Here is a 26,380-nt window from a genome sequence, read left to right on the forward strand (position 1 = left end):
TCAAGGCCAGCTCCTTTGTTTGTTCAGAAAACAGTGTACAAAAGTTTTTGCATAGAAAAGGTAGTGGTCCTGCTTCAGGCCTGACATCAATTACTGCAGCAGGAGGAAGGGGTCTGGGGTGGCAGCTGAATAGAGGATCAGCAGGAAGATGGGCAGCCCCAGCTTCAGCGAAGGGGAACAGCTTTGGCCTAGGCTGCCAATACTTTCCCCTTCTGCTCGCCAGACCTGACAATTAGGGGGGGAAGCATAACGGGAGACCTGTGAGATCAAGCTGCTGAAGGCCATACATCTGGTGAGTCGTTTCGTTCTCTGCTACAAAAGAAAAGAGCAGAAGAAAACAAAGGAAACTCAAAGAAGTAGGGGGACAGCAACACAACGACCCTGTCTGGGCCATACTCTGTGGCACTGAGCACTTCCATTGACTGCTAACAGGAAACTGTTGGCTGAACCAGAGACATTAGAACACTGATTCCACATCGCCCATCTCCACGCAGACAGTCTTCAGCTGGGAGTAATAATCAATTGCCGCTTCGCCATTCTCTCGGCCAAACCCTGAAAAAAGAAGAGATCTGTGAGGGTGATGTTGAGTATTTGGATCCTCTCTGGGAGGGGCTCTTGAAAGCTTTTCTTGATGGAATGCGGAATGGGGCATCGAGTTCTGAAGCCAGCCACACAAAAGTCTAAGTTGTTAAGAGGCGGGGCTTCTTTGCATAAGAGTGTCTTACAGATGCACCAAAAAGCAGGAGTCTGCAAGGGATGTTCCCTATGGGCAAGCCTGGCTTCCCATCTTCCAAGTGCAGATGTACTCATTGCTGAATCAAATGCCTATTTTCAGGGATGGCAGGTGAATTTATCATATCACAGGGGTCAACAAAGCAGCTCTGTAACCAGCAAGCTTCTGCTGCCAAGCGTCAGCGTTGCTTTCCCTGGACCTGATCTTTGTACATCTGAATAAAAGTGACTTCACTTCCACCATGATCCCAATCATTCAAACTATGTATATCTGTATGCATTCTAACAAATATCAGTTCTATCTAATTTTCACCAGCCTTTGGACAAGCTGATTTCTGATCACATGTTTTAACCAAGCTGGTAGTATTTTATTTATATATCCCGTTAGTCAGCCAAAAACTGGCTCCAAAACTGGCTTACAGCAATTAATCACCAAAACGAAATATTATGAACAAAGGATGTTCCAAGGGGTAATGAGCGAGAGCTTCCACTCTCTTTGCCAGTCTCTACATTAAGGGGCTGAGATTCAACAAACAAAAAACAGAGTGGCTGAGTGAGTCACCTGACATCTTGTAGCCTCCAAAAGGCAGCTCCACCGGGCTGATGTTGTAGTTGTTGATAAAACACATCCCAGCTTGGAGCCCAGCCACGACTCTGTGAGCCCGCTGGATGTTACTGTGGAGCAAAGTGGGCAGGGTTACGCGCAGCTTTTTGTTCCCCAGCAAAAAAAATCCCACAACATCCCCTAGACTTCATGCCCTGTAAGGGATGGCAGAGTATTATTTACTTACTTCATTCATACCCTATCTTTCTCTCCCCAGTATGGATCCAAAGCGGCTTACAGTGTTCTCCTTGCCTCCATTTTATTCTTACAACCAGAAAGCCTCCATGGAGAGTGGAGATTTGAATGTGGGTCTCCTAGATCCTCATCCGATGCTCTGACTGCTACACCACACTGGGCTTCCTACACCCACTTCTGCAAGGCACATCTGCTGCTTTAAGGAGGTGCCACTAGATCAGGACAGCACTTGATTCTATTCAGCAAAAGCACTGGGGTGCAGCACGCAGCTCACCAGGTCCAAGGTTGACTTGCAGCTCTTATACACTGCAGAACACTCTGTTGCCTGCACAGTCTGGCTCCTTAATTGCCTCCCAGTCCCCCTTCCCCCCAGAAACCAGCTCCTTTTATTCATCGTACCTGGTGAAGACACCCCCTGCTAGGCCAAAACGGGTGCTGTTGGCTCTTTCCAGGACCTCCTTCTCTGTATCAAAGGGCAGGACGGACATGACGGGCCCAAAAATCTCCTCCTTAACACAGGTCATGTTGTCTTCACAGTTCCCTGAGGGCAACATAGGGAAGTAGCTCACCAGCTATGCAATAGTCAAGAAACAGCCAATATTTGTTCCAAAACACAGCTGGGAAAGGGGGCGGGGTTTAAAATCTGCCTGATTAAAAGCCCCACCGCTGCCCAGGGTGAGGAAATCAGCCACTGAACTAGCAGCCCAATCCTATATATGCTTACTGGGAAGTAAGTCCCACTTTGTTAGGACTTATTTGGAAGGGTGCACAGGTTAACAGCCAGTTCTGAAAGAATTCTAAGTACAAGTAAGTAAATTTATCAGCCCTGACAGGAATAGCCCAGGTAAGCCTGATCCTGACAAATCTCAGAAGCTAAGCAGGGTCAGCCTTGGTTATTAATTGGATGGGAGACCTCCACTGAAGACCAGGGTTGCTGCGGCAGGCAATGGCAAACCACCTCTCGTTAGTCTCTTGCCCTGAAAACCCCACCGGGGGCGGGGCGGTCACTATAAGTCAGCTATGACTTGAGCTCCCTTTCTATCACAAGTTAATTCATTATCTACAGCCAAAGGCCATCACAAGTTTACAAAACCTTACATCATGTCAGTTAAAAATAGTTACATCTAGTATCACAGTTAAAATGAATTAAATGAAACAGTACAATGAACCAAGCTATCCCTGAAATCATGAGGCTGCTTCATTCAATACCACAGATCTAATCTTGGCTGCAAGTGCAAACTGCGAGACTCTCTAAGATACATGGTTTGAAGGAATTATGCCGAGTCCCTTTTAAGAGCCAAGCTGCACGGATCAGGAAAACCCGTCCCACTCCAAAGCACCCCTCTCTCACCCACGGTCTAAAGGTTTGCTCAAAGGAGAGGAAAAATTAGCACGCCGCAAGGAGGAATCTGGGACATGGCATACTACTACTCCGTGGAAGTCTTTATTTAGAGGACTATTCAAATATGTGACCTGTTCCCTAAAATCTAAAGTGATTTTCCTGATCATGTAACTCACACTAGAATTGGCCGTTCTGGGAAATATTCCCCTCCCTCTCGTAATCTCAGAAAGGAAGAGGAAGGAAGCAGACTTCTTCCCTTAGAAAACCCGATTCTCGTTTTTCTTTCCAATGCTGAAAAATGACATTGCCTCCTCACTGATATCTACAAGATTTGAGCATGGCCTATACCAGGCAGCCTTCAACCCTGCTCCCAACCCCCCCGCTCCCGCACGATAAGGGCTCTGACAAGTTTGAGAGTTAAGGGTCCGACTGAACAGCTTACCTAAGACGCAGGGAGACATGTAAAAGCCCTCGCTCAGTTTGGGGTCGTCTGGTACATACGGCTCCCCTCCGCACAGCACCTCTGCACCCTGAGAAAGAAACACCAGAAGGAGAAGCACCGCAAAAGTCCTGTTAACATGAGAATCATCAGCCAATAGGCAAACTCTATGGGGATCACCAGGGGGCAAAACGCGAACTGGCCTCACCAGAATATCACACTAGATACAGGCCCAATCACAAGCAAATGGTGATGGAGCAAGCTGTGCGAGGATATTTAGCGGGGTACACCTAAATATACTCAGTGGATATTTAGGAGCACAGTCTTCTCTGACCACGCTCCATTCCACAGCATGGGTCCAACTAGACATCTGGAACCACAAGTGCTTTACTGGATAAGTAGCAGCTATGTGGGAGCCTGATTTAGATCAAAACCATGGTGAAAAGGTGCATGTTAACCCTTCCCAATCTGAAACTGCCTCATGGAGTGGTTTGCTTTATTTGGGGAAACATGTAAGTGCTTAGCACGTAGTTTGCATGCTGGAAGGACAAACAGCAGTTACACAAGACCATTTCAATGGTGTGTGGGAAGGGTTAGACCTGGGCTCCCACACAGACATTTAACCAAAAAAAAAATGTTTGGAAGCTTGGACCATGCAACTCCCAACATCTTATCGGATTTTCTGGTTTTGAATCTTCATTCCCGGGAAAGAAGTTTACAATCTGGAGCCTAGCCTATGCAGTGACGCCCACATGACCGCTAAAGGGAAACAAAAGCAAGAGAGCAGTGAGACCAGGTGTCTACACACACTGGCCCCAGGGGAAGGGTGTGATTTTTCCCCACCAATAAAATGAACATTTGTTGATGTCAGGTTCTGGCATTAAGTACTTCTCCGTCTCACAGAATGGAGTATATAAAACTGTTGTGTGCCCGCTGCAAGAGCTTCTTAATAATCAGCTCAGAGGAAAACTGACTGCTAGACCCTTGCCCAGCCTAGCCTTCCCTTGTAATCCATAGCAGTGCTCGTGGTCAAGAACAGCCAGCCAGAACATGAGGCAAGCAGGCTGCAACCCTTGGCACAGTGCCATGTGAACTTTAACTGAAGCTTGTAATGGATAGTGCAGGCAAAGTGCAGTTAAGGGGCAAAGGCCCTGTATGGGTGGGGCAAACTACCTCTGTATGGGTGGGGCTGGTCTGTCACTTTGTATGCTGCAGGGGGGTGCACTTAGGAGCTCGGGAAAAGCACAGGGCGCAGGATCAGGAGCCGCGTGTTAGATCCTGAAGTGGTCGACTGGCAGCATTCCACCACTTGTACTTTTGAACCTCTGCTTATCTCTACTCCCGTCAAGCCGTCTGGTACCGCATCACACTTTCCTACTCCCTCAGAACGCCAGTCCTTGCTGCTCACTGTCCATGCCTCAGAGAAGGGTGCAAATGGACAAGAGCATCAGCCTTTGCGCCATTTAAACATGCACTCCTTTTTATTTAGTGAAGAAAAAAAAAATCAGATTCGCCCAAGCTGGCACGGCTCAAATGGTAAAGACAGCCAAATCCCATACCAATTCAAACTGCATGAGCGGAATTATGCAGGCGAAGAAACTCCGCACAGGTTTGCGCTTAATTTGCATGACTGGCTACTAACAGCCAGCGTGGTATAGTGGTTAAAGTGTCCAACCAGGATCTGGGCAACCAAGATTCAAATCCCCCCTCTGCTATGGAAGTCTGCTGGGTGACCTTGGGCCAGCCGCACTCCTTTAGCCTAACCTGTCTCACAAGACATTGGGGAGAAAGGTGGGGGAGGCACCTGGTGCCACACCCCTTGACCCCAGGAAATCAACTCAATTCTGATATGATGGTTGGAAAGGAACAGCACGGGCAGAGGGGCACACACAGCCCCTCCCTCCACAGACAAGCCTCTCCTGCCAGACGCAGCCTATTGCTCTCACCTGTTCCTTTGCTTGTCTGACAAAGCTCAGCACCTTCTCCAAGTGGGGGCGGTTGATAAGGGGCCCCATCCTCGTGTCTTCCAGCAGGGGGTCTCCAATTTTGATGTTCTGGGTCTGCCTCACAACTTCCTTGATAAAGGCTGGAAGGATCTCGCGTTGGACGAACACCCGAGTGCCATTGCAGCAAACCTGTGGTGAAGGCAGAGGGTCTAGGAGTGAGCCCATCCATCAGACCTCCCCAGCTCTGGAAGCATCAACATGCTGCCTGCTCGCTGTATCGTCTGCATGGGCTCCAGCTTGAGGGAGTGGGATTTAGCAACCCGTTCCCAACGGTCAGTCTCTCTAACACAAACACATGCGAGTGATTAGAGGGTTCCCACTCAACCGCAGTAGGGCTACTCTTTGGAAGGCTGTCAAATAAGGGCAGTCCTAACAGGTATCCCTCTTTGCATGCTCTCCTAGTGCACGAACACACGGCAAGCTTGGTCTGCTGGAGATAAGGAACACAGTTTGCCATAGAGCAAAACAAACGAGATTCTTAGAGCTCTTGGTGCCACCATCTGGGGAAAATGGGAAACAGTAACCAAGAGTAAAACAGAACAAGAATCCGTTATCACTTTAGAGAGTAAGTAGCAAACTAACTAATGTCATTTGTATCTAATGTGCCACTGGACCTCGGTTTTATTTTGCTCCTACGGACCTATATGGCACCCCATTATATTTATTTACATTATTTATAGGGTGCTTCCTCACTGAGACATAGTATAAGTCAACATGAACATTGGCTGGGACATGCAGTAAACAATGCAATAGGATGGCAGACATTTGAAAACAAGCAGAAATCCAATCCCGAGCTGAAAAACATCAAAAAAGGAATGTCGAAACATAAAGCGGCATGGAACGATCCAGGAGGAGTATATTTACAGCAACAGACAGTACACGGGAATATAGTGACCCAGAGTGCTTCCTACAGCAGACCATGGCACGAGACAAGGTAGAAATGGCTCATGACATTCGGCCATTCAAGGCCAAAATTCCAAGCGGCATCCTCTCCCCGTGGTGATCAAAAATACAACCATAATCTATATAATTAACATTTTGCTTCCCTTCATGGTATCCACAAGATTGCCCATGGTAACTTTACCACAAGATGCCCTGCCTGGCTCTTCAGTGAACACCAGGCACAAGGGCAGGCTGGGTGATGCACACTATGCCATCTTTTTACAGATGGGCAAGCAATTTCAGGAAAGCCTAGAAAGGGCAAGTGAGCCATTAGGTGCAAACTGGCATGGCTGTAATCGCTGCCAGAGCCACGGCAACTTGTTCCACATTGCCGGAAGATATCTGCAACCAGTTCTACCTTTGTGCCACGATCAGCTTCTGGTTTGTTTAAGAAAAAGAGGACCTGCTGCACTTCAATAGGACAGAGGAACACGGGGCACTGTCCACTACAGAGGACAAACAAGTGTGATAAGAACATAAGAGAAGCCATGTTGGATCAGGCCAATGGCCCATCCAGTCCAACACTCTGTGTCACACAGTGGCCAAAAACCAGGTGTCCTCAGGAGGTCTGCCAGTGGGGAAGGGACACTAGAAGCCCTCCCACTGATTGCCCCCCCAAACACCAAGAATACAGAGCATCACTGCCCCAGACAGAGAGTTCCATCTATACCTTGTGGCTAATAGCCACTGAGGGACCTCTGCTCCAGATGTTTATCCAATCCCTTCTTGAAGCTGTCTATGCTTGAAGCTGCCACCATCTCTTGAGGCAGTGAATTCCATGTGTTAATCACCCTTTGGGTGAAGAAGTACTTTCTTTTATCCGTTCTAACCTGACTGCTCAGCAATTTCATTGAGTGACCACGAGTTCTTGTATTGTGAGAAAGGGAGAAAAATACTTCTTTCTCTACCTTCTCTATCCCATGAATAATCTTGTAAACCTCTATCATGTCACCCCTCAGTCGTCGTTTCTCCAAGCTGAAGAGCCCCAAGTGCTTTAACCTTTCTTCATAGGGGAGGTGTTCCATCCCTTTAATAACTCTAGTTGCCCTTTTCTGCACCTTTTCCAGTGCCATAATATCTTTTTTGAGGTGTGGTGTCCTCCTCCAGCCTCAGGGGACGTTGCTGTCAAGTCCTAAAGTGGACTTCCCAGAGCTCCAGCTCTCCATACCTCGCCTTGGGTGAGGAAATTGGCCATGAGGGCTCCTTTCACAGCATTCTCCAGGACACAGTCAGAGAAGATGATGAGAGGGGATTTGCCCCCCAGCTCCAGAGTAACTGGTTTGATGCCTTTGGCTGCCATCTCCATGATCTAGTGAAGAAGAACAAAACCAGGACAAGGGATTAGGAGAAACGTGGGCTAACTTGTCCCAGCCGAAAAAAATCAAAAGCCCACCCCAACTTGAGCGTACAAGTCTACCCTTTGCTTGTGAGTGTCTTTCCGCAGATTGAGCAGAACGCTGCATGGTAGGAAGGTAAGCATTAGACCAACACAGCCCCTCTGCCTTCCATGCATAAAGGTGTTATGTAATATATAAGCAAGATCGGTTGAGAGGACAGAAATGTCATCCTGTTTTCTGTGACACTGCAAATCCAACCCAGGGTAAAAAAATTACCGTTTTTCTTCTCCAGAGAAAGCTAGGCTCAAGAACTGGGTCGGAACAGCAATGGTCCGGGGATGTGAGGATTGCAGATTTTTCCTGCCTTCCCCTGCCTTTAGCAGTCCTTTCTAAACCTGGTGTGGACGACTTGCCACAGGTGAGGAGACTGCAGTGCAGAGTGGGAAAAATCATTCTTTTTCCTCGTTTGTCAGTGAAGTGCTGATGACAGAAGATGCAAATAGGGCAATATCACCCCCATCCCCCTTCCTGCTGCGGCCTCTTGATCCATGTAGCTGTTGGTCAACATGGGGCCCATGACCCTGGGAATAAGCTGTCCTGGGGTCCGAAAGACTGCTAGGGGGAGTGGAACGTGAGAAAGATCCACAATGCCGAGGGATCACCTGCTGGATCCAACCCACTGTGTATTCAGCTGTGTGGACGAAGTGTTCAGGCATTTGGCTCTCCTGTGCTGTAGCTCACTTGAAACCACTTTCCTTTAATATGCCATGAGGTTTCAGTTCCATCAAGATGCTCAAAGAGTAGGTCGCAGTAAGTGAGAAAGGCAAGAACTTTGCAAAGTCTGACCTCTAGAACATTCCTATCCGGGACACAAAAATAGTTTCTGGGCTACTCTCTTGTATTCCTGAAGTGGCCTTATATAGCATGCACATCCCTTTATGGAGGACTGATCACATCGCAGGCAGCATGCTCTGTTACAGACACCTCGGAAGACAGGAGGCTATGTTGGCTGTAATCCTAGCGCTAACGCTTTGTACCTTGATGCCAGTTGGCACACTTCCGGTGAAAGAAATTTTGGCCACATCTGGGTGATGGCACAGGAACTGGCCCGTGGCAGCCCCACCTTGTACCACGTTGAAAAGGCCCTTGGGTACACCAGCTTCACTGTAAATCTCAGCAAGCATCACGACAGATATGGGAGTGAAGGGAGAAGGCTTGAAGATCATGGCATTTCCTAGGTGATCCATATGGACAAGGAAGCGTGGGGGGGAAGTGAGAAAAGGTATGCATTAGCCTCCTGTAGGCAGAAATAAGTACACAAAAGAAATAGAGGGGGCTAGGAAAATACCCTCATGCAGCCAGCTCAAGATGATGGACTTTTGGGACTTTTCATGCAAATGCTTTATTACTTACTCATTAGTTGCTTTGCTTGGATTACCTGTTTCTATAAAAGGCTTGATTTGTCCTCCATTTTTTGCTGGTTTGCTATTAGGCGTGTTGGTTGCAGGTTTATCCCCCCTCCCTTTGCTTGTATTCTACTATGTTTTGATGGCCAAAACCACATTCTCCTACTGTTTCACTGTCCACTCTTAGTTGTTTGGGGTTCTTCAACAGGCATAATAGAGTCTAAATCTGTGGCTGCCTAGTAAAATTTGAGGCTGGAAAATCCAAGCCTCCCTTTATATTTAGGTTTACATACAATGCGAGACTTGAATCTTCCCCCTGCCTCACTGTCACTCATTTATTGATAATTAATTGATACTGACTGAAAGAAATCAAAATAAAATTATCTTGCTTCTGAAATTTTTAGCTGTTATAGTACTATGAAGGCTAAGGGATTTCCCCTGATCTACACTCATCTTCATTTTCATCATTAGTTTCAAACATTTTTTCTTTAGTAGGCCTGCTCGATTGGTTGTGATCTGGTCCAGGAAAAAAGTCATCCAGCTATAAGAGAATCTACTGACAAGAGATTCTCTGGTTTAAATAGGGGACAACCTCTTATTTTAGTCATTTCTACCCCACACTCTTATTGAAGCTTCATAATGTGGCCTTTGTGTTTGTTCACCCCCTCCTCAATCTGGCATGTGATTTCTACCCTCTTGGGCTCCACACTGAGTAGAGGAGAGAGTACAGGATTTTGTTCCCCGTCCCTTCCAGCTCTTTTCCTTCCACCCACCCGTAGCCAGAATGACTGCACGATTGCTTGACTATTTGCTCTTGGGGAAGATACCTGCCCTCTCATCCCTGAAACAGAGCATCTCCTTTACCACAGGCCAAAGCAGGGGCTGATTTCCAACAGGCAATCTGGAAAGGGTAGTTCCAGGCCCCAATCCCAACACACACCCCGAGAGGTTCTCTTCTGGTGTAAGCAAAGGATCCTCCCGGGAGCTGGATGTGCTGACCTGAGCAGGAAAGAGAAGGTGAGAAGAGAACGTGTATTATTTCAAGCAGCCAGAATGGAAGACTTTTTTTTACAGGTGGGACCCCAGGTGAGTACAGGGCTGGGGAGGCATAAGGGGTTAATGTTGACTTGCTCCATACAAGGCTGCCTGCTGATGTGCAGCCCACTTGCTTGTGATGGAGATGTTTTCTACAGTCCTGCAGGCATGGGCGAAAAACACCAGACATACAGTATGGGAAAAGGCTCCACTTCCCAAGGCTACAGTTAAGTTCAGCCAGTCTGCACACTGGGAAATCTTTAAGGGTAATTTACTATGTAACCTGTTTTAATGGGTGTAATATCATAAATGCCTTTTGCAGTGCCCACAACTGTTATCTGAAGTGCGTTAAAAAAAGGTCATATGAACAGCACAGACACATTCAGCGTGGGGGAAAGGACCAGCTCTGGGTTTCTTGCAAGATTCTTCTGCAGCAGATTAAGATTTAAGGAAAAAAGGGACGACGTGTGTATGCATTTCAAATGTCACAAGCCAGTTCTGTAAACAAGTGCCCTACTGTGGTAGAAAGGCAAATGATAACAATAAAAAATAAGTAAGTTGTTACCTGCATTCCCCCAAGTACATAAAAAGGACTGTACAAGAACTACGAAGGAGAGCTATACTATTTAAATAATTTCTCCTGTCTGAGCCTCCTGCCCTTCCTAGATCTTATGATATTCAACCACATATTTGATATCTGGCTCTTCACACAGAAATGAATAAATGTACTGGGGAGAACAGAAGAGTCCAGCAAAGCACAACTGACAGCACAGACACTCACCTGCCAGGGAGCCGCCTAAACCAGCATAATACTGCAGACATTGCCAGGATACATCAATGTCCACCAAGGCTTCAAAGATGGACTTCCCATTATTGATGGTTTCCATTTTAGCAATTTCTTCCCTCCGTTCCTGGAATTCAAACAGACAAACGGTATTTTGCCGACTGCCATAGTTCAGAATGCTCTAGCAGCGAAGAGAACCAACACACAACACTTGAGACAAAAGGAAGTTGTGCCAGATCAATTCAAACCATCAAAGCAGGGGACAGTTGTTTGTGCAACGTGGCCCCTCAGTCACAGAAATGCTCTATCAGAGCTGAATCCTGAAACAGTCAAACAATAAAAAAGAGGTTTCCATGGCATATGCAGAGTGACTCTCCCTGGCCTAGATCTGTTCCCACACATTTGTGAAACGGGACATGTGATGATGCAGTGACAAAACTGCACGAACCCACTGTTGTATACAGGAGTAGCTGCAAATCTGGAGGGGCCTGGTTTCCTGAGCACATGGCATGAAAGAAAGGCTTTTCCCTTTTGCCAAGTTGAGTGCTAGAACTGGAGGAAGCAGGAACAGAAGCTATTGAGAAGAGATCAGCTGATGCCTGCGGGGTATTAAAACCCTAACCCTCCTCTGCTACGCGCCATGCCCACCACTGCCTTTACCTTCCCACATGGCTATGGTCTTTTATTAGACAGGGTGGCATCCCACCCCCTACAGAGGAGGTCCTGAAGGCATTTTTGTCTCTCAATAGCCCTGTGAAAGATTTAGGACAAAATACTGCAGGAGTGTAAATCTCTATATAAGATAAGTATCCTGACTGCCTCATCAATGCCCAGCCTAAATCCCTGGACCTAGAAACATGAAATCTGGGGAGAACATTCCTTTCATGATACAAACACTCACTAAGAAGTGATTTTAATAAATTCACCCCCTAAGGGGGTAAAAAGGGGTAAAATGTGTTTTTCCAAAGGGACACAGCTTCCCTGTGTGGCTGGCAGGCTGCAGCCTGCTTGCGCCTCTGCCCAATGCTAGCTCAGCCTCTCTTCCCTGATTGGGCCAGCCTTTCAAGGTCATTTGCATATGCGGGCTGATTGGGGCTCACAACATTTCACACACAGTCCTCAAGACAGTTGGAACACAGAGGTCATTCGCATATGCGGCCTGACTGGTTCTCACCCCCCACATTCTAAAAAGTATGCAATTGCTATTGGGAGTCATTGATTGTGTCCTGAGGTAAAATGCAGTTCCAGTCTTCCCCTAAAAGTTCACTAGGGTTGCCGACTCAAAAACACACACACACACACACACACAAAACAAAAAATGTTACAGTATTATAACTGGATTTAAAGTACTTAAATACCGTGGTGAAGCACGGGTATCAAGCTAGTCTACTATAAATCCATTACTATAGCACTGTTACCAGAACTCCTTTATATGAAGCTTTCCAGCATGGCTGGGTACAGTAAGCAGACGATGAAGCAGGTTTCAAACGTATGTGGAGGGGAAAAGGCTACATAATTAAATTGAATGATGGTATTTCTTTTGATCATGTACTGTTCAGATGGGTTGCTGTTCTCTTTTTCTTTTTAAAGAATAAACTAGAGGTCACCATGATATGGTTGGAAGGCCCGTGATCTGGCAGTCTTACTGCAGTGGAGCAAATCTGGATATGATCAGTGCCTGGATGAGCTATTTTCTGAGAACCATCAGATAAACCTAATGAAACGGAATTCTGCTTTTGCAAAACAAGCCCCACAAGGCACGGATTAGCATAACACATTGATGCACACCTCCTGACCAAATGTCTTCAGCTTGTAACCCATTTCAAAACTAAGCCTGAGGGACTTCTTGAACAATGGGAGAAGCAGGAGGGTCAGCCAGAGGCCTGTTCTGATAAATGTTTTTGTTCAGACGGAACTCACCAAGAGGCTTTAGAAGTGGGATTAAAAACAAATGTCAGTGAAATTCACAGAGCAAGAATCGCAGGAAACTCAAACACAAGCTCAAAAATTTAAGGCGGCCTAGAAAAGGGATTCTGTTTCAAAAATCTCTTCAGCGGATGCCAACTAATCAATACCCACGCATGCTGCAAAACCAAAAAGACAGGCTTGGGTCTTCAAGTTTCTTTGTGGTGTGAGGTAACTGTCGTTTAACCAACGAAAGCTACCTCATGTTGCTAGGCAGAAGGCAACAATTACTGTTTCCTTTTGTTTTTAGTAAAGGAAAAGAGGGGACGCCGCAGAAACACAGAAAGAAAGAGAGATCAAGAGATCTCCCGTGGTGGAGACGCACTCATTTTGATAACGTTAAAGGGCACCGTGCAAGAACCATATACTATTCAATAATTTATATTTCAATGTAAAGTGCAAGATGCACAATTTCAATAAACAACAATTAAATAGGTACTCTATTAGCCGTGTTAGTCTGTAGTAGCAAAGTAGAAAAGAGTCCAGTAGCACCTTTAAGACTAACCAACTTTACTGTAGCATAAGCTTTCAAGAACCACAGTTCTCTTCGTCAGATGTATGTAAGTGACAAAGAGAACTGTGGTTCTCGAAAGCTTATGCTACAGTAAAGTTGGTTAGTCTTAAAGGTGCTACTGGACTCTCTTCTATAAGTACAAGCGAATAATATACACAGTTCACACAGTTCACATCCAATAATAGGTACATTTAACAATTAATAAGTTACAAAACAGATCACGTAGCCAAGGAGTACTCTTCTACTACCCAACTATAAGTACGAGCAGTATTAATTAGAAGACTTGATGTCGTGAGCTAAGTCCTTTAGTAATATGTAGAGTTCCTGGAATAGTAAATTGTTCTTTCTTCTTCCTTTGCAGATGCTCATTCACCCACCAGGAGAACTCCGATTAACTCCCAGTTGGGAGAGTACAAAAGGACCGTCAAGTCTATGAAAAGACCACCATAATAGGCACCCAGATACAGAGTTTATAGCAGAATGTGGTAACTTTGATCAATTGGTGACGGAGAATATCGCTGTCTTTCAACGCTCTTGAAAAAGCTTGCCGAAACAGGAGAACAGCTAGCCCCCTGTTGAGCAGTCCTCAGCAGCTTTCGGTCCTGTCTTTTAGAACGTAATGGCTTCATAAAGACAAGACTTGAAAAATAGGGTCTTATCGATTCTTTACTTCCTCAAAATCTACTCCTTCCTACAATGGCACAAGACAAGACAGTGTGATGTAGAGGTTAAAGCACCTGAGTAGGATCTGGAAGATCCAAGTTTGAATCATCACTCTGCCTTAGAAACCTAACCTGCCTCATAGGGTTGCTGCGAGATTAAAATGGAGCTTTGTGAGTTTTTTCCAAAAAGTAAGATTCTTGAAAAAGTTGCCTTTAATCAATAAATAATGAATGTAAAATATAACATTTTGTGTAAATCTGTGGATTTATTTAGACATTAACATGTACATGTATTTGTTTACTGTATGGGATTAGCCAGTTGCTTCAAGGGCAAGCAGGAACTTTTTGGGACTGACTAACCGGCCAAGAGCGAGTCTTTTTTTCACCTGCTTCATTTTGGAAGTGGAGGCTTATTTAAATAGGTCTGGTTAGAGCAGATTCGTACCAAAGGTGGCATGTTAAGAATGGGCTGGTTAAGTTAGTTCAGTCAGCAAATATGCCAAGGTATCCCAGGATAAGGAGAGGTAACTAAACTAATACTTCAGGTTATTCAATTCAAGGGCCAGAGAAGGGAATTCTGAACCTTCAAGCTGTCCAGCATAAGGGAATGGCCTTGATGGTCAGCATCTCTCAACTCAACTGTGGTGTCCAAAGAGGAAGAGTTTGGTTATCACCCTGGGATTGGACACAAGGCTGGGTCACCCATAAGCTGCCAAACTTGCTGCATAGCCTCTTAAGGGGCTGCATTAAGTGATATGCTAAAGATTTTATCAGTATAAATAAATTAGCAAAGCGCTAGATGGCTTCTTTTCATTTCCCTACACAACGCCCCCCGCCCCCCTCCCCGGGAGAAAATTTGAGTGAAAAAGCTTTGTGCTATCAATATTAGCAGTGCGTTAACTGTTAAAAGTAAATATTACAAAGACCTAGTTATAAAACAACAGGAGGCAACAAAATGTGTATTTTTAGAATATAACTGAAAATTAACACACGTTCCAAGTTAGCCTTGAGTCACAGCAACCTCTGGACAACAATGCCTCTTTTTCAAGGCCTTTTGCGTTCAGAAGCCTGGACTGTGGTGGCCCAGCACAAATTAGAGCAGCCGGTGCTTACAAATGGATGGGAACTGTTTGGCAGTGTTCTGCCGGAGGTTATGCAGCTCTGTAGCACCCTTTCCCAAGTTTATTTGTGAGAGATTTGGGCCCAGGAACTCTTAACACCCAAGTATGTTTATTCAGTTTGATCAGGCATCATAAGAGAGACTGTCATTGTTGACTGCTTCTTCCTTAATTAGAAATCCAGGGGCACTTTAAAGACTAACAGCATTTATTCCAGTACGAGGTTTTGAGAGTTAGAACTAGTTTGTAATTTACCCTACTTTACTGCACTTTTGTTTTATCTTCACTGAGAGAGGTTAGAAGCTCTGAGGTCTCTCAAAATCTCTCATAAACAACCTAAGTCAGGACATATTGGAATCACCGACAAAAGAATCATATCTGATTTATAATAGCAGGCCGTTCTTTGCCCGGCTCCTTACCTTTCCCCACTTCCCTTCTGTAATTTTCCAGAGAATTATGAGAAAATTATTTTCTCACTTTCCACTGCATATGCAGAAGTGAGGTCTGACTCAAAAAAAATTATGCTGGAATCAACGTTCTTAGTTTTTAAGGCTTCTGCTTTATTGCTCTTTCACAGTCTACATGAATAAATTAAAATGTAATAAATAAAAGACAGTTCTTCTGTTTCTGGATAGTACAGACTGTATGGAGAAGAAACTATTTCTAAGTCCAGACAATAAAACCTTCTTTTGCATGCTGTAAGTTGATGTCTTTTATTTTCAACATTATTTTACTTTTTTCCTATTTTCCTCAACTAGTAAGACCCACACTATAACACAGTGATTCCATTTCTCTCTAAATATGCCAAGTGGTACATTTATGTGCTAGGCTTAACAAAACACATTTCAATATCTCAAATAAAATGTTTAGATCGGATTCGAAAATAAACATTGCACATACTTCAAATTTTCATTTTTTTCCTGGGAGAGAACACCCCCCCCCCCACACACAAATTTCCATCTCTAGCAACTTGTATAAGAAAGGGCCTGAGTACTTGAATCTTTGTTTCTTGTTACTCCCAATAATTAAACACCAAATGAATTTTAGCCCAGTTAAGCCTTTCGTTGGTCAAAAGCACAAGTTAAGAAGTTACTTGAAAAAAAATCCTCTGAACAGGCCAAAATGTATTTCAAATAATGGAGCATTCTTTGGGGACCAGTTTGGGCTGCTGGGGGGGAAAGCTGCGAAAGTTGCGCTGTACAAGTAGAACTCCTTACGCCAGCGCAAATGTGGTGTTGGGTCTACCCCACTGCCTCTCCCTTCTTCTCACTGCCCTCTTCAGCCCCTCACATTTCTATCCCCACCATCACCTTCCTGCCTGGCCTCTTAAAGAAACATTCAGGCAGCCACTGCTCCTATTCCCAAATGGAAGCTGTAGGGCTGGGCAATTTAATCTCTAATCTTAAACTGCTGCCTGGGCAGCTTTACCATCAATGAAATCCATCTCAGTCTTATCTGCATTGAATTTATTGGCCCTCATCTGTCCCATTATCTTCTTTAAATATCTGTTCAGGAAGTCCACAGACCCACCTGACTCAGCTGTCAAGAAGAAACGGAGCCGAATGCCATCCACATACTGATGACACATCAAACCCCCCAGAGGATCTCTCCCAGCGGTTCCATATATGGATGTTAGGCTGCATGGGGTAGAAGACTGATTCTTGCCACGGGGCCGAGTAGTTTAATGTACCCTGCCTTTCCCCATAGTTCAAGGCGACTCAGCAGCGGTCCCTCCTCCTCCAGCACTGCTTTCTGAAAGTGGCCACCCAGATAGGAGTAGGTGCCCCCCCCCCAAACTCAGCTGGCTGCTCCAAAATGATTCTACAGTTGAGGGTATCGAAGCCACTGACAGGTCCAGAATGATCAGGGATGTGCTCCCTCGGTCACTTTTCCAATGAAGATAGCCAGGCAAGGCCTCCAAGGCAGTTTCCACCCCAAACCCAGATCTGAATCTGGACTGAAACGAGTCTGGACAATTTATTTCCTCCAAGTTGTAGCTGCCACATGCTTAAACATGTTGCCCAAGAGAGGAATGTGGGCCACTGGGGAGTACTTACAGAGATCATCCAGGTCCAGGGATGCCTTCTGCAGGAGGGATCTCATGAGCTCCTCCTTCAAAGGGTCTGGCGCCATCCACTCTCTCAAGAATGCATTTAAAATCTTCCAGACCTATCTGAATAGCCTCGTCTGGACCTCAACTATCAGCCAGGAGGCGTAACAGTAGGGGCTACATGTGACGGGCTGCAGCCTGCCCTCCTCATCAGGCCTCACCCACTGACAGCCACCCAACCACCCCGAAATGAAACTGGATTAACTATAGTGTCCAAGTCATGGCAAACACACACTATTTTATCTGCACACTCTTCCCAAAGGAATCACAGTGAGCCTGCACATTTTCTGGGTCTACAGCCTCAGGTGCCCGAGGTGCAAGCCTCCCTCACAATCTGAAAAAGCTCCACTGGGTTGCACCCTGCAAGTGCAATAAGGGCGGAGAAATGAGCCCACCTTGCAGCCACTGCTGCTGCACAGTGGACATGATAACGTGCTCTGAGCTGTCTTTGGTCATATTCACCCCATTGCCCTCTATTCGTAGTCTGTAAGTTTCATTTCTCTGAGTTCTTCAATAAACCAAGAAGCATTCAGAACTGTATGGGAGGACAGAAGGCTCTTAGGATTGACTGTGTCCACCACCCGGCTCATTTCTGCACTCTGTAAGCCAACAAGGGCCTTGCTAACCAGAAAATCCCCTACAGTCATCAGGAAACCCTCTAGATCTATCAGCCTTTCAGTGCAGACCTTCTTAATCAATTACCCACCCTTGTGGAGGTTTCACCTTCAGCAGGCAATGGCCAGTCCATAAACAAGAGCAGGGTAGAAAACTCCCCTGTTATGAATCCATGCACCTCGTCCCCTCCAGAACACCAAGTTGAACATGTGCCCCATTACATGCGTATGGACCAAAAAGTTCTGGGAACACCCTCATAGTTCTCATGGGGGAAAAGAACTCCTGACCCGCTTTGTTAAGGGCAGCCAGATGTTGTAGTCCCCGTGGAACACAAGTCTCAGGGTCCTCAATACCAAGTCTGAAATGGCTTCCAACACATACGTCCCAAGTTGGGACTGTGGCTGACAAAGCACTTTACGAGTACCACGGAGGCTTGATAGCCAAGACCCACTCCCCTCCCTGCCCACCTAGCCCAGGAAAGCCCTCCCGTACCAGGAAGCCTGGCAGGTACAGCTAACAGAGAAGTATTCTTTATTCCCCCAGCCAAGTGTCTGGGATGCACTACAGGCCAGCTCCCTGGCATTTACATTATAATTAGCCGATTGCTGACTTATCATAAGCCAACCTGGTATTCAGCAGCAGAACTTTTAGAACTGACGCGTGGCTGGTAGGTTTATCAGGGTACCTTTGGCTAAAAGAGAAACTGGAAAGAGTGATGGGCATAACCTGTCGATCCTTTTATCCCCCTTACCTGGCCTGTCCCTTCCTCACCACATCTCCCTCAGCCCACCAGTACCTCAGTGAAGGTTCCACTCCTCACTCTATGCACGTTTCAAAAAGCAGAACAATAATGTAAGATAGCTGCCAAACAGGACAAAAATACCACCTGCAACGCCCCCCGTCCCAGAAGAAACAAGGATACACACAACTGCACCCCACCCAGTTTCCAGTTCCCATCCACACAGCTCCTAGGAAACACTAACATTAACGCAGAATGAAGGGTACTAGTCGAGCGTTTTCACTGCAGTCATTTTGGAACTGCAGACAATGAAACAGAAACACTCAAAGCATATTCAGGGCTTCAGAATTATGTTAAGTTATTCACTCAGACAGGGGCCTCTGAGCCCTATGAAACCAGACTGGGAAGGAAAGGACATCTCCAAGGATTTTGGCAGCTTTTGTGAGCAAAGATGGCCCGCTTATCTGGAGATGCCAAGAGGTTAACTATTTGCAGACAGTACTCCTAACAGAGAGTTTACAAACGCTGTTGCTAATGGCAACCATCCCTCCCCTCTTCCACGGACAAAGGTCACCTCTCCTCCCTTGAGTTCTGGGTGGAGGAGAGGTATTTGTGCTGCTTCGTTTTCCAAATCCCCGCTATGAAGCAAGAGTACAAGGGTTTCCTCTGCGTGCCAGAGGACTTATGAGAGAAAGAGGACTCTAATCTCACGTAGCACTGCATGGGGAAAAAGAGTGCCTCTTTATCCTTTCTGCTTCTATTAAGCTCTGTGCAAAGTGACAGGGCAAATCCTCCCTCCTGAGAGCTCTGTATTTACCAGAGCATTTCAGAGAAAGGGAAGGAGTTGCCGACAGCTCTAAGTAGCGGTTAGCTAGTAAACAAAAGCAAAGAATCAAGCAGCTTTAGTTGCATGAACAACACTTTTGACATAAGACTCACGGTGACTGAGCAGGTCTGTGCTCTTGTTCTACATACCCGGATAATCCTGGCAGCCTCCAATAATACCGTGCTCCGTTCCATGCCTGATTTCTGACTCCATATTTTATATGCAGCCCGTGCACTCTGCACAGCCAGATTCACCTCCTTCTCACCAGAGCAGAGAAAGTTGCCAATGATGCGGCCTAAGGAAGAAGAAGAAAAATAAAATTCAGATTCTAAAGCGTGCTCCTCCACAGTTCTGTTACAGAAGCACCCACAGAAGCAGAGCTCACATAAAGTCTCTGGGCTTTCATGGCTCTCTGGCACAAAACGCAACTGTTACAAAGGCATTTATTTCTGTCATCTCTGAATTCTCCTTTAGAAGAATGTGCCGTGGAGTTGTGATTATCTCATGGCGACCCCAAGAGATGAGCGGAGGTGGATTGCCACTATCTTCTTCTGCAAAGCAACTCTATTTTCCCTTGGTGGGCCCCCCCTCCAAGTGCTGACCATGGCTGAATCGCTGAGCTGCCCAGCTGTGACAAGCTCAGTCCTAACTAGACTATTCTGAACTTTCATGTACTTTTCCTAAAACAACACAAAGAGGAAAGAGAGATCTTGATACAGCCACGGGTTATGTGTACTTAAAACAAGAAAAATCCTGTGCCAAGACAATGTAAACACACTGATACAAAAAGCTGATTTCTCTAATCTGTACATATCATGCAAAAAAGTTTCTCTTACTTGAATTATTCTGCATTTTTATTGACTTGCACTAATTAGTCCATTTATGGCCACATCCAATAAAAACTGCTTGGGTTTTTGAGATTTCACCAGGCAGTATCCTACACATGTCTAAGCATATCTCTGAATGTAAAGGGCTAGAAAATTTGGGGGGGGGGGGGATGGACACAGAAGATGCTCTCAGGAATTCCAGTATCACATTCTATGCCTTTCCTGCACTTCTGTGAAATTTCAGTGCGTGCACAGCCCTGGATATAACTTTTCCTGATTAATCTATTATGTAGCATAACTAATGGGGTTAAAAAAAAATCAACAGCCTTGCTTTTTTATTACACAAGAGTGCCTAAACAAGTGTCAGTGTTATACACTTATCACTACTCTCTTGCCTATCAGGTTTGGAGGGAGACCAAGTTTTTCTTATAACCACAGAGAACGTACAACGTCCTATGATAAAGAAAAGATAAGAAATCATACCTAGTACTGATAAGCTGCTCCGAAGGCCAGAGAATTACTTAGGAATTCTTTCAAATTTAAATAATCCTAACCGCCAGCAATGATTTCTGAGCAATTTAAGTATTGCCTAATCACCAAATGGATGCGATACGGCGTCTTGCAGTGGATTCCGAAACGTTAACTCTGCCAAAGGAGGTCAGCTATCACATACCTGTAACCTCTGACCACCCTCTCCTGGGACTTTACATCCCCAGCGTGCCACACTAGGAAATAATTACCAGTTGCTGGTTCATACACTTCTTCACTGTGGTTCCCATCCACGGGCTGAACGCGGGCCCCGTCCCTGTAGTTGAGGGGTGCCTGCAACTCAAATACGCCAGTGACGGTGCTCATTGCAGCAGAACGGAATAGACGAGGTAAGCCAGGAATCAGGAAGAGCAATTTGGAACTGGGGAGCATCCGAGGGCTGGTAGAAGGGAACAAAGCTGTGGCAGAAAGGAAGGCCTATCAGTATCCTCCCGGACGCTAGCACATTTCTGACCTTTATGTTTACAACTCTATGATTACCAAGTTGTCTTACTCTGGTCCAAATGTACGTACACCTTTCAAATGGGGACTCAAATGAAAGACTTGCATGTATATTTTAACAATCCACTAGAAAACGCACAGTATGGCGTTTAAGGCACTTTAAGCCCTCCCGATTCTTCACTTAACAGGTCAGTGATTGCCCCATACAACTATGCTACACAAACCCCTTTCATGGGTTTCCCTCCACAACATACAATCCTCTTGGAGGCAAGAAACTTAATTTTTTGCTAAATGTAGCACCTAAGACCCAAACCGCAAACTCCCACAACCTCCAGCATTTTCCTGAATCACTGTCAATGATGTCGTCTTTCCCTCCTCCTGTTATGTTTCTAACATGCTCCAGTAATAGGAGGCCAGTTATTGGCTGCTTCCACACACGTTGGATCATCCACTTTCAATACTCTTTAGTGAACATTTGGAAGTGCTTTTCCATGTGTGGAACAAAAAATCCACTTCCAAAGGATTGTTAAAGTGCATTGAAAGTGCATTATTCAATGTGTGTGGAAATGGCCATAATCTCCCTGTTTTATGGAATGGAGAGAGAGTCAAGGAACACCACAGTGGTTCCAAAACTCGTCCAGAAGGCTGGACATCTTGCAAATAAATCCTGGAAGCTAGCAGGAGAAAGACATTGCGAGACTGGAGAGAAGAAAATAAGAGGAGTTCCGCTGCATCAGATCAGCGGTTCAGCTAGTTCAGCAGTCTGCTTCTCACAGTGAACAACCTGGGAAGGCTACAAGCAGGAGCACAGAGGCCTCCCCCGTTGCTCCGCAGTAGCTAGCATTCAGAGGCACATTGCCTCTGAACATGGTGTCCCGTTCAGCCATCATAGTGACTGGTAAATTCATGGAGAAGAAGAGGTCTGTCTCATTTCCTTTTAAAGTCCCCGTAACTCCCAGTAATCACAACCGACCAAGGGAGTCAGTACCACGATACTGATGCCTGTATATATACAGGAGCAGGAAAAGCCACCCCTGCTGTGGAAGCAGCAGCAAGCAAAGTCTGCATGCCCCATCTCCGCAGAGGTTGCTGCTATCCCTGTCACAGAACACAAGACACAAGACCTTCGTGGCCTGGGAACCCCACCCCCCTTCTCAAATGAGCCATGGCTCAACTGTGAACTTTTTTTTAAAAAAAAGCTCTAAGTCCTTAAAGGGATGAAAGAGGGGAGAAAAACAGAGCTTACCTCTCCCCCACCTCCAGGATTTCCCTTCAAATCAGCAATAAGGAGGGTTTTCCTTTGTTCTGGTTTAAAGGGAAAAGGTCAAGGAGTCTCGTGCCTTGTGCTTGGAAAGAGCAGAGTGTGGTGTGGAAGCTCTCCCCGAAAGCAAGGGGCACGCTGTGCTCGGGGGGGGGGGTCCCTACATGGAAGCAACTTATGGGAAACACATGGTCTGTCCTGCATGCCCCATAAGTTTTACTTCAGGGCTCTAAGTAGAGAGATGAAACTCTGCCTCTTCCCACTTTTTTTATAAAACATGAATGATACATAACAAAGCAATAGTGCTGAACAAGCTGTCTTGTTTAGCAGCATTTCTTTGCCATATGCTCCATAAACTGCCTGGATGAGAGTTCCTTGACATGGGGCCCAAGTATAATAAAACAGGCATAGCTTTTGAAGAGCTCTTGCACAACCCATAGTATCTCATTAAAAATCTAATGTGCTTTTCAATTTTTTTTGGTTAGAAATAATGTAATTTCCAGCCACTCACTCTACTCCTACCCTATGGAGCAAGAATGAAGAAGTCTCTTCCATCTTCTACATGAAAGCCTTTCAAATATTTGAAGATAGCAATCATGTTTCACCTTAGGGCCAATCTAAAGACATGGAACATAATTTTAAAACTCTGCAGGGGCCCAGTAGAAAAGAGCAAGAGTCCAGTAGCACCTATAAGACAAACAAAATTGGTGGTAGCGTATGAGCTTTCGTGAGCCACAGCTCACTTCTTCAGATACCAAAGAGAAGTTCTGTTGCATTAGATCAGCAGTTCAGCTAGCCCAGCAGTCTGCGTCCCCCAGTGACCAACCAGATGCCTGAACTGCAGGAGCCCAATTCAGCTTGGGACTGCAATGTGTGATGAAAAGAGGCTACTGCCTCCCCCCAGTGGTTTTTCTGACTTGAAATAGACCCTGGGTGGAGTAAGAGCAAATAACTACCCCAGGGCCATTTTGGCTCAAGAAAATGGAACTGAGAGGGAGGCAGGAGATATTCCTCCTCCATCACGATCCCAAACCAAATCAGGTCTCTGCACACTTTTAAAATTATATTCCCTGCAGCTGCTGTATAGCTGCAGGGAGCCAACTTCTTAAGAATATCTGGTGTAGTTTAGCCCTTTGACCTCTTCTCATACAAGACACTGCCATATACCGTGGTCAGACTCTTGCTCTATCAAGGTTAGCACTGTCTACTCAGGCTGGTAGCAGCTCCATTTTAGGTCTTTTATGATCTGTTCTTTTTTAAGCTGGAGCGACTAGGGACTGAGCATAGAATCTTCTACTTTCAAAGTAGATGTTCTACCGCTGAAACACAGCTTCAGGCAGCCTTATACAGAGTCGAATCAGTAATATATGAAGGGCCATATTTTCTACTCCAACTGGAAGCTGCTCTCCAAGGTCTTGGGCAGAGGTCTTTTCACATCACCTATTACCTGATCCAGAGATGCCAGGAATTAAGTTGGGCACCTTGTGCACCCAAAGTAGGTGCCACTGAGCCCTGGCTAACCATGCCCAGCTCTTTCACCCTGGACTTGGTTTGGATCCCTACACTGTCTCAGTCATCATCCCCCGCCAGATTTCTAGTCTGTCAACATTCTTCTTAAAACACAGTTCCCCAAACCAGCCCCAGAGGAGACCTGACCAGTGCAGAACAGAATGGAAATTTTTGGACAGTGTGCTGGAGATGGAGGCCACTCTCTCTGTTGGTGAGGGAGGATTCCTGCACAATGATATTACATTAAATGGAAAGAATTGCTCCCCTATCCTGTTTGCCAGCATACCACAAAAGAACTTTCTCAGATATACAAGTGTACAGGGCTGCCAACACCCTGTAGAAAAACAAATTCTGTCCCTTTAACAGAGGTTTACTGGAATATTATTTACCAGGTAATCTTATTTACTGCCATGCCATTAAATGCTTCAGTGGCCCATTTCCACATTTAAAGCCTTTATTAATGGGACAGGACATTTTTTCCTCTCCAGGATGTTGGCAACATTAGGGCAGGTTTGCAAAAGCAATGGCTATCGAGTAACTTTTGTGGACGTCTTTGCAAAGTATCATGCAATGCGAGACTCTATCCTCTGCTGTTCCAACAGAGAACCGGAACACACCTGCATCTCTTATCAGATATAAGAAATAAAGATATTCTCAAGGACGTTAGAAGATCAAGGGCCCCACCACACCCCAATGAAGGGAAGAAAAGTCCCCCAAATAAGAAAGCAAAGGAGCCCCAAAGGACAGCAGGGGAAGAAAGGCAAACGCCTCCCCCACCTGCCTTCCATCACATGCCTTGGCAAAGCAGCACAGTAACCCTCCAGGGTGACAGAAAGAGATTCTCCTCTCCACTAGTGTTACCAACTCTAGCTGGAGAAATTCCAGGAGATTTGGAGGCAGCACTAAAGAGTTTGGGAAAGGGGAGGGAGTTCCACAGGGATGCGGCCTCTCCGGTACGCCACAAGACTTGCCCTCCAGGGGAACAGATCTCAGTGGTGTGAAGATCAGTGGGGTCTCCAGGAAAACTCCAGCTCCCCTAGGGAGGTTGGCAACCACATCCCACCACAGCCAAACTGAAGGCATTTGAAGCTGGGATGCCCTACACAGGGCTGCCATCCTCCTGGCGAGGCCTGGAGATCTCCCATAGTTACAGCTACATTGATTGGACTCTATGGCGGTACACCTTGCTTAGGTGTTTCCTCTCCTCAAATCCCTGCCCCCTCCAGGCTTCCCACCCAATCTCCAGGAATGTCTCGACCTGGAGATAGCAACCCCAGGGAGCACCTTCTAGACGTGGACAGCGCCTCACTCCCCCATCCCTCCCAGGAAGGGGCTTGGGCGACCAGCAGGTCTGGAGGCTATGGGGCTGGGGGCCTGCCTCAGTTTCCCCACAGGGCAAGTGGAAGGGGAAGCCCACACACCCAAGCCCACACACCCACCCCCTTCCCTCACTCACGGGCTGGGGGCGACTAAGTGGGCCTCTCGCTTCACCTCCGCACAGCAGCAGCCTCGACGCCACGTCTGTCAGGCGCCAGTTATGGGGGGGGGTCAGTCAGGGAACGCCCCCCTGGCCCGGCCACCTGTTGCGCATGCGTCCAGCCGGCAAGGGGCCTCCGCGAATGCTCGCCGGAGAGGGAGAAGATGGCTCCGCCCACGTCTGCCTGAAAGGAGGGCGGAAAGGCTGCCTCTTTCCCAATTGGCTATCGGAGGGGAGGGGATCGTTGCAAGCGCTTTCTAAAGAGTGGGGCTGGGGCGCCCCCTTTCGGCAAGTCTCTTTATCTGGAGCAAAATTCAAGAGGCGGCTTAAAACTTTCTTCCAGCGTCAACTTTTTGGCGAGTCCGAGTCCACGCCAGCCAGATGGACAGAGGCACCTACTGCCTCTGGCCGTGGAGGTTCCCTTCAGTCGCCACCACTGATGAATCTCTCTTCCATGAAGATAGTTTCAGATGGGCTGGTCTGCAATAGAACAGCAGGATTGGAGTCCCGTGGTACGGTAGAGACCAACAAGATTTTTCAGGGTATAAGCCTTCGAGAATCACAGCCCCCTTCTTCAGATTGGACTCTCACAAGCTCATACCCTGGGAATCTAGTTGGTCTTTCAGGTGCTAATGGACCAGAATCTTGCTTTTCTGCTGCAGACCAACACAGTTTCCCATCTGAAATTATTTTGGTTGCTCTCTCCTACACTCTTGCTAGTTCTGCAATACCCTTTCCCAGGGGTCATTTAGTAGAAAAAGAGCTGCAGGAACTCATTAGCATAACTCATTATCATGACTAATTTGCATATGCCACGCCCCTTGACAATCACCAGAAGTGTGTCATTAGCATAACTGATTTGCACATGCCCCTCCCCCTGACATCACCTATCCTGGCTGTTTTGGATCCAATCCTGGCCATTCAGGGCCGAAATTGGGCCCAAAA

General features: G+C 46.3%; 1 protein-coding gene across 2 annotated transcripts; it reads right to left on the bottom strand.

Moving 5' to 3' along the window:
* LOC129330169 (4-trimethylaminobutyraldehyde dehydrogenase-like) lies at positions 1 to 25,519 on the bottom strand. Of its 2 annotated transcripts, none has more exons than XM_054980134.1 (12): positions 25,415 to 25,519; positions 20,939 to 21,145; positions 19,521 to 19,666; positions 10,820 to 10,949; positions 9,868 to 10,002; positions 8,635 to 8,831; positions 7,429 to 7,569; positions 5,259 to 5,447; positions 3,316 to 3,403; positions 1,931 to 2,072; positions 1,295 to 1,407; positions 1 to 552 (listed from the first exon to the last, which is right to left on the bottom strand). In XM_054980134.1, exons 2-12 carry the CDS (start codon positions 21,117 to 21,119, stop codon positions 458 to 460), a joined length of 1,557 nt encoding a protein of 518 aa, XP_054836109.1. In that variant the 5' UTR covers positions 21,120 to 21,145; positions 25,415 to 25,519; the 3' UTR covers positions 1 to 457. The 2 variants fall into 2 exon arrangements, with proteins under 2 accessions (XP_054836109.1, XP_054836110.1); XM_054980135.1 differs by having other exon boundaries at positions 25,450 to 25,504.
* Between the last annotated feature and the right edge of the window lie 861 nt (positions 25,520 to 26,380).

Source organism: Eublepharis macularius, chromosome 5 (assembly GCF_028583425.1).
Source record: "Eublepharis macularius isolate TG4126 chromosome 5, MPM_Emac_v1.0, whole genome shotgun sequence".
Taxonomy (NCBI): Eukaryota; Metazoa; Chordata; class Lepidosauria; order Squamata; family Eublepharidae; genus Eublepharis; species Eublepharis macularius.